At 36.5% G+C, this 14,367-nt stretch overlaps 1 protein-coding gene across 6 annotated transcripts in view; it reads left to right on the forward strand.

Annotated features, from left to right (window-relative positions):
- VPS35L (VPS35 endosomal protein sorting factor like) overlaps positions 1-14,367 on the forward strand; it is a 48,500-nt gene that overhangs the window by 3,262 nt on the left and 30,871 nt on the right. For 3 of the 6 annotated variants that reach the window (XM_086854670.1, XM_086854672.1, XM_086854674.1), the window contains exons 2-14: positions 1,918-2,017; positions 2,966-3,133; positions 3,443-3,565; positions 3,920-3,944; positions 4,961-5,037; positions 5,611-5,739; positions 8,490-8,574; positions 9,517-9,576; positions 11,419-11,515; positions 11,925-11,972; positions 12,978-13,071; positions 13,570-13,647; positions 13,999-14,121. In XM_086854670.1, coding sequence (XP_086710796.1) covers positions 1,918-2,017; positions 2,966-3,133; positions 3,443-3,565; positions 3,920-3,944; positions 4,961-5,037; positions 5,611-5,739; positions 8,490-8,574; positions 9,517-9,576; positions 11,419-11,515; positions 11,925-11,972; positions 12,978-13,071; positions 13,570-13,647; positions 13,999-14,121 — 1,207 coding nt within the window. Of the gene's footprint in view, positions 1-1,917; positions 2,018-2,965; positions 3,134-3,442; positions 3,566-3,919; positions 3,945-4,960; positions 5,038-5,610; positions 5,740-8,489; positions 8,575-9,516; positions 9,577-11,406; positions 11,516-11,924; positions 11,973-12,977; positions 13,072-13,569; positions 13,648-13,998; positions 14,122-14,367 lie in introns of all 6 variants that reach the window. The other 3 variants (XM_086854669.1, XM_086854671.1, XM_086854673.1) reach the window with 1 other exon arrangement.

The raw sequence follows: 14,367 nt of genomic DNA on the forward strand, positions 1-14,367 counted from the left end.
AGAAGTAGCAAAACAGAGCAGCAGAGATGCTGAAAAACTGATTTTTACATAGTACAGCAATGAGCTAACAGCCTAATACATAGGTCTAGTAACTGATGTAGAAGTGGCCATGGGGAAATAACCAGACCTTTACTCAGAGTAAGATGTTTTCCATCATGCTGTTTCTAATAAAGAAGATATTTTCATGCTATGGGGTTTAGCAGAACACTAGCTATTTTTAAGCAGTATTAATGCTAAAAAGCTGTTCTGTGGATTTATTGTCTGCATAGTCATCAGTCTACATATGAGGAAAAAAATAGCACCTGTTGATGCTGAAGAGTTGTGTTAACATAATGTTCAAATTAAGCAAATTTAAAAATTTTAACAAATTTGTTAAAGTAGTAAAAAGTATATAAAATAAAGTGTAGGGCTACAATGCATTTTTATAATAGCTATGCATGAATATCTGGAGAAATTGTTTTTAGGGTTAATACTCAGATAATGATAGGTACAGTCACTATAGGATATTCCTCATTGTATTACCAATACCAATATATGTGTAGTGTTGTAAAGGAACTCTCTTCCATTTTATATGCCTGGCTCCTTTGTTGTGAGCTTTTTGAAGTGCTTCCTTTAGGATAAGCACTGTCTCTGGGAGAGTGCTGTGTGCCTGAAAGCAGTCCCAGGAAAAAAGAGGTTTTATCAGGAGGAGAGAAAAAGGTTGGTAGGCTGGCAGGTGTTAAGGGTGCCGAGTGGTGGCAATTGCAATGGTGCTCATGTGTGGAAAAGATTGAAACCCACTGTTAAAGGAGTTCCTGAAGCAAGGATGTAATCATGCAGGATGCACAGAATTGAAATCCCAGCTTGGCCAGAGTCTTAGTTTTATTTCCTCTCAAAAGTTGGCTGCACTGCTGTGGCCAAGAAAGGAGTGCTTAATCTCCTTTCCCTGCAGAGTAAGCAGAACATAATGACAGAGCAATCTTGATCTCATCTTCTGTATTAGCTGTGTTACAAGCTGTGTTATCACTTGCATAGCCACATCGTAAAAATGTACTTTTAAAAGACTTCTTTGCAGAGTTTACAGCTCTTGTTCACTCCCACGTGTGTATTATTACCATGTGCACTTGTCCAGTGTGCTTACACTAATTTGAATGCAGTTGATTTTGGCCTGGAGATGCTGTGAGAGCTGTCAGCAGTTAAAGAAATGTTATAATTGTGTAGCCAGAAAGAATTTGGAAGATTTTTCACCCAGATGCTGATTAATCCATGATGCAAATGAGCAAGAAGAGTCATTGCACAATAGGATAATAGCAAAAGATCAAGAAAACAAATAAGCATGTGGATTTCACTGGATTCTTTCTTTTGCTCTGCTCTATCTCACTAGATGTCAAAAGTTTCTCCTTGGAGTGGCACAACCATAAATAATCTAATCGGTAATTCATTATTAAGGAAACTTGGATTTTTTGGGTACATGGTATCTGCAGAAGAGCTGGCTGCTTAGCACTGCTGAAAATCTTCCAAATGAGTTATGTCTTTGAGTAGGAATGGAATTATTTGAAAGTTTGGATTAATTCTTGTGGGAAAGATGTGTGTTATAAAGGGGAAGTGCTATTTGATTTCATTAGGAGTCTGATTTTACTCATTCAGCTGAGGCAGTAGTGTGTGCTATAAACATTCTCAGGATCCTGAACGAAAAAAAAATAACAATTAGCAGCTCTGCATGTTTCAAAGACTGAAAAAAAGTACAACTAAATGGCTGAAAGTAAAAATTCTCCAGTTTTAGTTTTATGTTATCTTGGTAGAGAAAAATTTGGATCTTTATGCTTGCTTATTTTTCAATTTTTTTTTGTAAATAAGCATTTGTGTGTATGTAGGCTATGCTTCTCTCTTAGTATGTGGTTATTTATATGCATGTACACTTTCCCTTCACTCTTTAAGGCATGCAAGATCAAGGAACTATGTGTCAGAATCTGAAGTATGCAAACTGGAATCTGTACCCTTGGACTTTGGCGATTACCATCCATTGAAACCCATTACAGTGAGTTTTTTTGTGCTTTAGGAAAAAAAATCTGAATTCAGACTGATTGTGTTCCTCCTTTTACCTCTTTTTATGTCAGTTCCTTTAAAATTAAAAGGCTATGAGGCTGGTGGTGGTACTTGTGAAGTTGCTTTCTGTGCTAGTGACCTGTTGTAGAGGCAACAGGGTTTATTCTGTTTGCCCTTTACAGAAGTTTGCTGGTGCTGTTTGGTGTCAGAAAGAGTCTCCTGACAAACACAGCACCTCCAGGTAGTAGGTTTTCTTGGTTGCATTAAATGCTGAATAATGGATAAATTTAAAATCAAATTGTTGCATTACAAATGACCTGCATAATTGCTTGATGTGAAGTTTGGTTTTGGGTTAGCTTCCAGTCAGCTGTGTACTTTAAAACATTTATAATTTCTTTGATGTGTAAGAGGCTTTTAAAGATGTACAGAAAAAATCCTGCTTCAAAGAGATGAGTTACCCACTAATGAATGATAAATGGGCAGCAGCTTCTGCTCAGGAAGGTCAGCAGGGAGAGAAGATGGTGGCCTGAGGTATGGATTTGATGTTCTAGGCTTGAGTGTTCATACGAGAAAAGTAAAGCTGAAACTGGCAGAGGAAATTAAATAGCAAGAAAGCGTTTGGAAGACAGGGACAAACCTAATAAAATAGAGGAGGGGTACTAGAAAGATATTCAGAGTGGTTGTTCTTACAATTTTGTAGACCTAGAATTGGAAGGAAAAAAAAAGCAGTGGAAATGCTACAGAAGAGTGAATGCCTCCAGATTTTGGGAAACAGGGGGCCTCAATGTAAATGCTGGTGCTCATTCCAAAGAATTTGTTTGATGTCTTCTTGCTTTCATTGCAACAGTACAATTTACGTAGCATAAATTCGATGATTTATTACAGAACAGTGAGGGAAGAGAAAGCCTTTTTGTTAAACAGTTCTGAACTTTTTCTTTAGGTTACTGAATCCAAGACTAAGAAGATGAACCGGAAGGGAAGTACATCTTCCACCTCCTCCTCTTCCTCGAGTTCTATGATGGACCCACTGAGCAGTGTGTTGGATGGCACCGATCCCTTGTCATTGTTTGCAGCAGCTGCAGATCCTGTGACTACTGTTCCTCCCATGGTAATGCTGGGGGCAGTTAACTAAGTAAAATAAAACCAAAACCAAACCAAAACCATAAAGCCAACCCTGGATACAATGTCTTGTCTCAATAGTGATGAGGTTAATATAGTAAATATACCATATTAACAACATATTCTTTTTTGTTTACCTGCTTTTATCTGGTTTATGTTGACGTATTTATTTAAATAAGGATTTTTAAAAACTATTGTAACTTTTGAAAGGATCAGCTAGCACTTGGAACATTAAGTTGGCCTTTATCAGCCTTTTCTTCTCTTTCCAGATCTGTATTTAACTTTTGCACTGTTACAGGATGGTGCACGAAGGAAACGAGAAAAAGATGAGAGCTCAGCAGTAGGAAGTGACTTTGAACCATGGTCAAACAAACGTGGTGAAATCCTTGCTAGATACACAACAACAGAGAAGCTTTCTATTGTAAGTGGTGGCTGCCACAGTTTATTTAATTTGTACTAGACGTTTAATGGATTTTGGATGTTGCTGTTTTATAATTCTTTCATGGGTAAATACTCATCTTCTAAATTTCAGTTTTAATGTTGTAGGAAACTGAATCACAAACTCTCGCTTGTAAAGATTGTTTTAGAGCTGAGTCCAAGTCTCTTGATATTTAGAAGTCATCACTTTTTCTCTTTTTAACAATGCAAATAACTTCTGATCTTGTGTCTTCTTCTAAATGATTAAAGAGTTAATTATCAGTGTAATTACCCTATGCATTCCTGGAATGCTAGTGAGTACATGTTTTCTAAGTCTGCTTTTTCTGCTTCCTCACAGAATCTGTACATGGGATCTGAAAAAGGTGAGCACTTTCTTTACCAGTAATAGGGTTTGCTTGAGGCAGAGTGCAGTGACAGGTTTGTGGTCAAGAATAGTTGAAATGTGTTTTCCTGCCTCTCCATTCTGACATCATGGTCCTTGCTTTTTTTGTGGGTAAGATGTCTGGATATTTATTAAAAATAATTATTGAAAATAAGGCACCCATCTACCTTGTCTTTTACTCCTGTGGACTTAGGAATTTGTGATTATTTCACTGCACTGCCTTCCACTATAGCTTAAAACTTTCTTCCATTTAAACTGAGAAATGATGTTTTGAAGATTATGTTTATCAACTCTTCTGGTAGCTGGAAGGAAAGCAGACAAGTCCTTTGGGAACTTGTTCAGTTATTCTCTTTACATGAAAGTGAAGTGATTTCAAATGTATGCTGGGTGTTTAAAAAAGAACCAAATGTTAAATATTTTATCATGTTTTCTAGCAAAGAGAATCTGGGCAGTAATCATAGCATAGTAAATCAGGATTTTTATGTATGAATAAACATGCAGCATTTCAGCATCTGCAAAAATATAAAATACTATTTTACAATGAGAGTAGTCAAACACTGAAAATGGATGTTCAGACAGAGTGTGACATCTGTATCCTTAGATACCTTTAAATTAACTGGCTATAAACCTGTGCAACTGTTACAACTTAAGAATTGGATGGGCTTTTAGGAGGAGAGTTGGACACAGACCTCCATAGAGCTTTTCTATTCTTAATTATCCCATGGTTCTATCTGGTGATTCTTTTCTTACTGGTAAAACTTGTGGGAAAATCCACTTATATCCAATTTTCATTACTTGTTACTGCCCTTGTTCAAACTGAATGCACTGTAGGTATGTTAAGATATGTGTCTTCAGGAATAATCACTAAATGAATTGAACCACTTGTCTTCTGTCACAGAAGCTGACTGGTCCATGTCAGGCTCCTTCAGGTTTGTTTCTCTTTAGAAGTCTAAGTGTTTAAATGTTAAAGAAAATTACATCTGTAATTCTTTTCAGGAAAATCCACAACTACTGGTTCAGCAGTTTCTGAAAAAGTGAGGACAAGGCTGGAAGAACTGGATGATCTGGAAGAGGTAAGGAAGTTTTCTGATGAAGTTATAGCATCATTATAAAAGTGAAAGGAATTGTGAAATAAAAATCTTTTGTGAAGCCTTTAAAAAAGGTCCTGATTCTGCTAGTGCACTATTTAGATAAAGATGTACTTTCTGTTGGAATCCTCTAGTAATTTTAATCCTTATTGTTACAGGATTCAGGCAGAATCATATTTTTGTATCACTAGAAATTGTGTTTTCAAAATTCACCTGATCTACTGCTGTTGATTTGCCTTCTAACTGCTGTAAAACTTTGTGGAGCCCTGTAGTCTTAACATCTGATAATTCTGTTACCCCTGTTGCAGATGCTGCATATGTTTACCTGAGTTTAATTTAAGTTACAGTTATGAGCTTGATAGAAATACCAAGTACTGAAGTTATTTCTCTGCAGTATTTTATTGTGCAAAAGATAACCTACTTTCCAAAGACCTGAAGGGAAGTTGTAATAAATTTTGTAGGATTCTCCCCCACAACATGGTGACTTGAGTCTATAATAACAGCACTCTCCTTCCTTCCCTCCTGCTCTTATTAAATGGGTTTGTGTTTTCTTGCCAGGGGTCGCAGAAAGAGCTGTTGAATTTGACTCAGCAGGATTACATGAACCGAATTGAAGAACTGAATCAGTCTTTAAAGGATGCATGGTCCTCAGATCAAAAAGTAAAAGCTCTCAAAATAGTAATCCAGGTCAGTTTTATATCTTTGTTCTATGCAGAACCAGTGAGATTTGTGATATAACTTGTCCAGTTTCCTTCTTGGGAAAAGAAGGGTTTCTATTTTTTTCTGTTATTTTCTTTTGTTCTTCTCTGAAGCACATTACTTCTAGAGTTTTATGACTTCTGACAATAGTTGGATTTTCAGCTTTGCTGTTATGTATTGGTTTTGACTAGGTTAAGTGAGATGGAATTCTCACTGAGTCACCAGATGACAGATATGGAAATTTTACCTGCTTAAGGATAGTTGGAACAAATGGCATGTAGCAATATCAGCTCTTTGTAGGACATTGATTTACTTTTCTGTCCTCTTCTTCTTCAGCCCCTTGCTCCCCACAAATAATACCAGAATATCTTTTTGAACACCAGAATTTTACCCATCCAGACTTAGCAGGGAAATTAAATAAAGGGATTTAGGACCTTAGCAAGCTACCAAAAACAGCTCCAGATTTTAAAAATTGTGTGTATGGGTTTTTTTTTTGTTTGTTTGTTTGTTTGTTTGAGAACTTGTGCATAGTCTTCCTTTGGGTCATTTGTGGTGGTGTGCTTTGAGGAGGGCATGGGGAAATAGGACAGTTAAATGCTCTTTTGTTTGGTTTGGCCTTTAAAAAAGGCCAGAGGCAGAGTGCAGCAGAGGACGGATGAGATAATGACATCCTTAAAAGCTGTAAAACTGATGTAATGCTCATAGTCATCCAGTGGGGTTATATAAAGTCAGGATTTTTTTGGTCATTATGGATACTCTTGTGAAAACTGCTTGAAATAATTTCATCTTAAATTGTGGTCAAGACAAAAAAGAAAATGAAACATTAATGAAGTGAGATCAAACAATTATATGTGACCTATGGTGACTAATGTACTACTGTAATACTATGAAATCAGCACTATTGTTCTTTTTTAAAAAATCCATATATAGGATTGTGAAGTGTGAATATTGTCTTTGGATGAGAAGAAAAGCAGCAGGGATGTAATGTACTTACAGTGTTTTGTGTGTAAAAATATATATGTGTGTGTGATAATGCAGTGATAATCTATGCATTGATACTTCCATATGTTCTTTTGCAACTGGTTCACAATCAGTTTTGAAATAATGCAGTTTCTAACAGGGCATCCAGTGCTTCCTTTTAGGAAAGTGGTACCAAAGTTGAATGTGTTTATCTCTGCTGAAATGTTGTTCACTTAGCACTTAACGCTGCAGATACTTATCACTAATTGAAAGACTGGCTGAGAATGGAATAGGTACTTGTGTAATAAATGAATTGAAAAGTTTAATGAAGGATAATAATTCTATAGTTATTAAGCAGGATAGGGTAGAACCCTCATGGAACTTTACTTGTGCTTCTTCCTGCAGAGTGTTGTATCCCCTGAATGAGCTGAGCAGTTCTCTTGGCATCAGGCTGTGGTTGTATGCACAGTCTGTCATTATTATTACAGACTGGTTAGTATGCAGTAGGAGGAGTGAGTTTGACTTCTGGTTAGAAAATTTTTTTCATCTAAAAGGTGAAATCACTTGACCAGAGTTCTCAGGGCAGTGGTGACATCACTATCCTTGGAGGTATTTAAAAGATGTGTAGATGTGGCACTTGGGGATATTTTTTATTGGTGATCTTGGCAGTGATGGATTAAAGGTTGGATTCAACATTCTTCAAGGTCTTTTCCAACCTAAGCAATTCTATGATTCCTCAAGTGCCTTTTTTCAAGATACTTTACTTGTCAAGATGGAGTATGCTAAGCTACTTAGAGTAAGCTGAAGTAAGTTGATTATGTATGTGAGTTCTAAGAAAAGTGGTAATGGTGATGGACAGAGAAAGGATGGAGCTCATAGAAAATCGTGTCAGTCTTGGAGACCAGAGAAAATGCCAGGCCAGAGGCCACATTTGGCTTAAGCAAGGAAGAGGTGGGTTTCTCTCCCCAATCAGTCATTCACCTGTTTTCTTTTGGTAGAAGCTGTTTTTTTGTGAGTAACCTTCTGCCAAACTTATTGACTCCAGTTTAATCTTGGAAAACAAAGTCTAGCTTAATTAAATATCTTAGAAATATCTTTATTCCTCAGCGTGTATTTTGAATTCATACGATCAATGGATGTATTTCTTCTTGGTCTGAATGAGAGTAGAACTAAGTGGGTAATAGATTTTCAAATGTGACTTTGTACCAGCCATCATTGTAGTCCAAATGCCATGATCAGGTTGTGTCCCAGTGGGTGGTGATTGATTACAGAGTCCTCCCTGGAGCTGGCTGTCCCTCAGTCTGTTTCCAGAATGTTTGAACTAGTTATGTGAACTGCAGAAATGCATTGGAAAGCTCATTAACTACACTTTTAAAATTGTTTCTTAATTTAATCTATATTACATTTTGTATTTGATATGGATGCTTAAAGAGATGGTGAAAAACTGAACACCATCCTTAAAAAAAGTGATTTTAGAGAAGTGCCTTTTAGTGCTTTGTCAGGGAGAGAATTAGTCTTGCCTGAACAAATGCACAGATCTTCATGGTCACCTGAAACTCAGCCTTGTAGGTTACCCTGTATAAAAGAAAACCAGGTCTGTGTAGCTTTGGAAATGAAACCTGAAAGTCACAACAAGCTCCATGGTCTGCTATGTTAAATGTCCTTGTGCTTCATGTTGGCCCTTTGCATCTGTGGATATTCATCCATTCCAGCTTTTCTGGAGTAAAAACACAAACTTGCATTGGCTTCTAAAAATGTTTTTTTTTTTCTTCTTCTAGTGTTCTAAGCTTCTCTCAGACACAACAGTAATCCAGTTTTATCCAAGTAAATTTGTTTTAATTACAGATATCCTTGATACTTTTGGTAAGTATCTACTGTGCCAGACTTACTACACAATTGTTAATAAGGTTATTTTTTTGTAGTGTTCGAAAGCATCAGAGTTATCCAAAAAGGATTTAGTTTTAACATGGAATATTTCCAACAAAAACGTTTGGACACCAGTAGTAAGCATGGTGTATAATTGTAGAAAAATCTCCTCAGAGCAAAGTCGTTAAGATAAAAATACTTAATATTGTGGTTCTGTCCTTTATGTATTAATGAACATGTAGAACAAAATATTAGGAAAAATCATGATCTCTGAATTTTGAAATTTAAAACACTTTTTCATTATAAAAATATTTTGATTTTGGCAGCCTTTTGACTCAATATTTCATTATTTTTGTATTTGAAGAATAGAAGTCAGAAAGTTTTCTTTGGCTGAATAGGGACTATGAAATGATCAGAATGTAGTTACTGATTTTTTTAATATATTTTTAAACTTGTGAAATTGTCATCCACTTCATGTGACTCTATTATTTTTCTGCCATGTTATGGAAAAGATTTACAATGATATTCAAAGTTGAAGGGTATTTTGGTGCCAGCAGGATATGCTGCAACGTAGATCCAATTGTTTTTTCAGGCCGTGCTTCCTCTTTGTGCTCCTTCCTACTTGCTGAAAGCTGCTGAAGATAACATAATATCCAAACTCAGTAAAGTCAGGACAGCAGCTGTCCTTTCCTGGCCTGGGAGGAATCTGACCTGTGTGTTACCTCTGCACTTAAGGGAGCCAGAGAATGTTTTTATAGTGTGAGAAGTGCTAAATCACACTGAACATTTCAGCCTCACTAGAGGGCAGCAAAATGTCAGTGTTCTAGGAAGCTTTTTCCATCTCATTTCAGTCTGTGTTGGAAAGGGAACCTTTGTACCAACATTTTGTGTTTTATCGTTTATTAATTTGTTTTTATTTTTTTATTATTTTTTAACCAGGGAAACTGGTGTATGAAAGAATTCTGTCAATGTGCATGGATAACCGAGTCTCTCTACCAGGTAACTTTCTGTTTGTTTCCACTGTGCTCCAGAAAAAAAACATGCCCAACCTTGAGGAAGGTTAAACAGGACCATTGCTACTCTATCTCCTATAGAAATGGTTCTGATTTGAATCTAGTAGCTTTTAGTTTTTAACAGAGTAAAATCCATTGCTTTCAGCTTCTGCTGTTCACAGTGTTCATGCAAAATTACATTTTGATTGTGAAGGATATACCTAAGATATAATGAAGTGTGTGTGTGGCTCTGCTGTTACTAAATGTAAACTGGGTCTTTCTGAGCTTGAAATCACAAAGAATCATGTAAATTCTCTAATAAAGAGTTTATTAGGAGGGGGAGAATTAAACAGGAATGGCCAAATTAGATGAAGGAAGACTTTTTTTTTTCCTTTTTTGTCATAGTATATGCTCTCTTCTAGGAGTACTACAGTTTAGTAGCTTAAGGTTAATGGCAGAAATGTAACAAAGCTAAGAGTCTCAGTTTTTGGTAAATAGATGTTTTTGTTGCTACACTGAAAACTTGATAGCTTTGCTGTAATAAAAGGAGGATTCTGGAAGTAGCAGCAGGCTGCTTCTAGCATAATCTTTATAATCTGGGCCCTTTTTCTTTTTTCAGTTTAAATTCCAACACAATGTAAAAATCTAATTTGACATTACAGGTGAAAGAACCTCTTTAGCAAGAAATTGAAACATTCCATGGAAAACACAGGCATTTCCTTGCAATTTGGAGTGCATTAAGTGCACATTCTTGCAAGATGAAACATTCTGTAGTTGGCAGGGGAACAGTACCATTAGTTTGCAGTTAAATCCATAGGATTGGAGCTGTAAACTTGAAACTGACAAATACTGAAATTTGAAATGAACCTAGAGAGAACAGTTAAGATAAATTTGGTTGTTGCAAAGAACTGAGAAAAGATCTGATAAGCTGCTCTTACAAACATTAACGAAGGCAGGCAGTTCCCATAGCATGTCACAATTTCTGGGCACCGTTGCCTCTGTTCTGGGGAGCTGAGCTCCTGCTGCAGCTGCCAGAGGCATTCCTGGTGGGAACTTCCCAAGCAGCTCTGAAAGTGGGAGGGAGAAGGAAAATCTGTGCTGACTGTGCATGTGAACCTTTGGGGATTTCAGGCCCCACCTCTGAGCTTGTCCCTTGGGAACCAAATGAAACAAAGTTCAATGAGAACTCCTGAGGTCCTAGATGAGAAAGATACTGAGTGCAGGAAGTTCTAACATGTGGCTTCTCTTATGCTGGAAGTCAGAAACTTTCTTGTGGAGCTTCTTACTTTGTGGAGGCAGGATTGGGAGAGTGCTGGTGTTCTAAATAGTTTCACAAGGAGTTTGTGAGGGGTTATGTTCAGTGTACAGAAACAAGGTTTTTGTCCATATTCATTATTTCCTACTTCTTGCAATAGTATTATTTAAAATTTATATTAGCCTTTTAAAATAAACTATTTTAGTGCTTAAATCTCTTTTGCATGTTCTCTAGTCATTATAGATTTATGTACATGTGTTTGTTACAGATTTTCTGTATTTTCTTTCTTTTTACAATTTCTGATTTTGGAAGAGCAGAGGCAGAGGTTGGATTCTCAGTAGCTGCTCTGAGATGAGCCCCAAGTGCTCGAATTCAAGGTTCTGAAATGATATTTACTACAAGATTGTTACCTTTTCTTGTTAATGTACTCAGCTCTGACTGCTGCTCAAGAGAGCTGAGAAGCAGATGTATTGCCAAGTTTATTATTGTGCACTTCATTTCTTGATGAATGGAAAGAGAGTACAGTTTTAAACCTAACATGAATAGTAACTTGTTTACAGAAAGAATGTAACTATTTCTGAGTTGTTTTCCCAGATAATTTTTCTCCAGAGAGTGTTAATGATACGGCTAAAGAAACTTGCTTAAACTGGTTTTTCAAGATTGCTTCAATCAGAGAACTCATTCCCAGATTGTATCCTTGTCAAATGAGACCCTCAGAGTGTGTCTGCAGATTTTTTGTAGGTTTTTCCAGAAGTGAACATGTTTATTTCAATAAAACCCACAGGACCTGATGTTTATACTGGCTTTGTTTTGTTTGTTTCAGCCTGGATGTTTTGAATGTACTTTTGAGTCATGTTTCATAGTAAACTGAATGCTTAATTATTGGCTCTGAGCAGTTTGGCAGTGACAAAATAGAGATGATGCATGAAAAATTTTGAAACAAAATCATGTAGATAAATTGTAAAAATCAGCAAAGTGTAGTGACATTAATTAGAGAAGGCCTTAAAATAGTTTGGTCAATATTCATTTGGTGTATGTTTGCTTCAGGTTTTTCATTGGTGTGAATCTCAGTTTTGTTCCTTAACTTGGCTTCAATTTAGTTATGTGGAAGCAGCAATACTGAAGTGCAATAAATTCCTATCCAAAACGTAAGAATGATGTTAAATATGGGAAGGAAGTGAATGGGCAGACTTTGGAACTAATTCAATGAATTAAGCATGAGAGTTCTGTGATTAGTAGTGGGTAGGATCTTAGCAGAACTGAGAAGCAGTACAGAGGACTTTAAGGAATTTTTAATGAGAATACCATGAAAAAAATTAAAGGTGAACTGTGATATACTTTGAAATACAATGGTGCTCTCAGTTTTCAAATGTATGTACAAATGTGATATCAGGGGTCACAAATCCAAAATTGTGCAAATTGAAAACTAGTGGCTTCTGATGGTGGAGGGAAAGGAATATTTTTGACATGAGGAGTGGAAAAAGGATAGAAAAGTGAAAGGAAAATATTGATGTCATAGTGGGAGAGACAGAGTAAGAGAAATAATTTAGGAACAATGAACCTCTATCTATTGAAAACTTTGATATAAGTTTAATGTGTTGCCAAACAGTGCCAGCTGCTGAGCAGAAAATGTTCCTTCCCTTATAATTGTCCTTCTTCAGTTATATTTTGAAATGAGTGTTGGATGCCAAATTGCTACTATACTGACAACTTTATTATCCCTAAAATGCAGTTCTTTTACTGGAATTAGTGGGCCTCATATCCAGGCACTAGTACAGCTCTGTCAAAAAGGACCTGTGGGAAAATGAGACATGGAAGGAGTTTTGCCAATTCTGCTTTAAGCATCTGGTTTCCTTACATTGAGTTACAGCTTTTCCATAGCTCTGCTGTTCTCCAAGCTAGGGGAGGAGTTCTTTAGTTTTATTTGTCTTGCTCTGAATAGCAAATACTGCAATTTGAATATAGGATATGTATTACTGTACACAGAGAATTTTACTTATGAAATAAATTTCTGTGCTAGTATCCTTTTTCTTTGATAGATATTTCTATAACTCATGCTCAATTCTTAGTCTACAAGGCAGCAACTGAAGTTATCTGTAGGTGATACAATTCTGTTGACTGTTGAAGCTCATTTTCATTTCTGATAAAAACAGGGGCATTTCGGAATGTCTCCCACGGTTAACATCTATGATCAGAGGAATTGGAGATCCACTGGTTGCAGTCTATGCCAGAGCATACCTTTGCAGGGTAGGCTGTCATTTACCTCCTCTGATCTGTATCAAAGATTTATTGCAGCCAGTGCTGCCACTGCTTCAAGGAACTACTGCTTTTATCTCAAGTAGTCAGCAGCTTGTCTCTTTCTTTCAATAGACAAACAAAAAATTATTTCTCTTCTGTTTTATGAATGGGGAATCTCTATTTAAGTGTTTGTAGTAAGTAAGAATAATTTTGTGTGCTGCTGTAGGTTGTTACAGTGCACTGGAGTAATGTTGATTTCCTCAGGGCTTACAGATATTTGAGCTGATGTTAGGATCTGTTTAAAAACAGCTGTAACTGCCTCAGGGTAGTTGCTAGTGGGCATGACTATAATATAAGCAAGGAAATAATCAGTCAAAAGCATGTGATTCAATGCTGTTTGTTGATTTGATGTGTGTGACTTGGGTGTATTCCTTCAATAAAGGCATTTTTATCTCATTGTGAAGGAGAATTGATAGATACCTATAAAATATTTTTCTTTTAATACAGGTTGGGATGGAAGTGGCACCACAACTCAAAGAAAGCCTGAACAAAAACTTTTTTGACTTTCTCCTAACATTTAAACAAGTAAGCAAATAAGTGTTTTATTTGCAAAATCAGATAAATACAGTCCTTAATCAAACTGTCACATACTTCAAAAAAATCTTAGAAGTTCTCAAATGTAGGGGTGTTTCTGCATCCAGATACAGTACGGGAAATTTTACATACATTTTGATAATTTGAAACTGCTCTATTCAGCATGCTTCCAGATGAATAATATGTGTTAGGAGCTTGATATGTTTTTCCCCCAGCTTGGTATCTGTACTTTTCTGCTACTGTCTGTTGTTGTTTCCATTCATACACAAACTTTGACCTGTTTGGCATATCTCCCATTAAATACCTTTTCACAGCAACATGTTTTGTCTCTTATTTTAACAGATACACGGGGATACAGTTCAGAACCAGCTGGTGGTGCAATGTGTGGAGATCCCTCTGTATTTGACCCTATATTCTCCTGCTATAGACTGGATTTTACAGTGTATTGCATACCATGCTCCAGATGTAAGTGAACGTGGTAGTGTTCAATACTAAAGGAAGTGTTGTGGTGGAGAGTTAATTTTGCCTACTGAAAAAACCACCCCTCAGGCAGTTCTTACATGAGTGTGAAGGCGAGTAAAAAAAGCCTTCATAGGACTGTCTGATACTCTTTTCTGTATGGGAACAATGTTTGCTTCCACAAAGCTCAAGTGTGACCACTTCAAGTTCATAGGCAGTATTCCTGTTTGTTTCTTGCTGCTCTTTAGCTAG

This window comes from Cyanistes caeruleus, chromosome 17, assembly GCF_971803275.1.
Source record: "Cyanistes caeruleus chromosome 17, bCyaCae1.hap1.1, whole genome shotgun sequence".
Lineage (NCBI taxonomy): Eukaryota > Metazoa > Chordata > Aves > Passeriformes > Paridae > Cyanistes > Cyanistes caeruleus.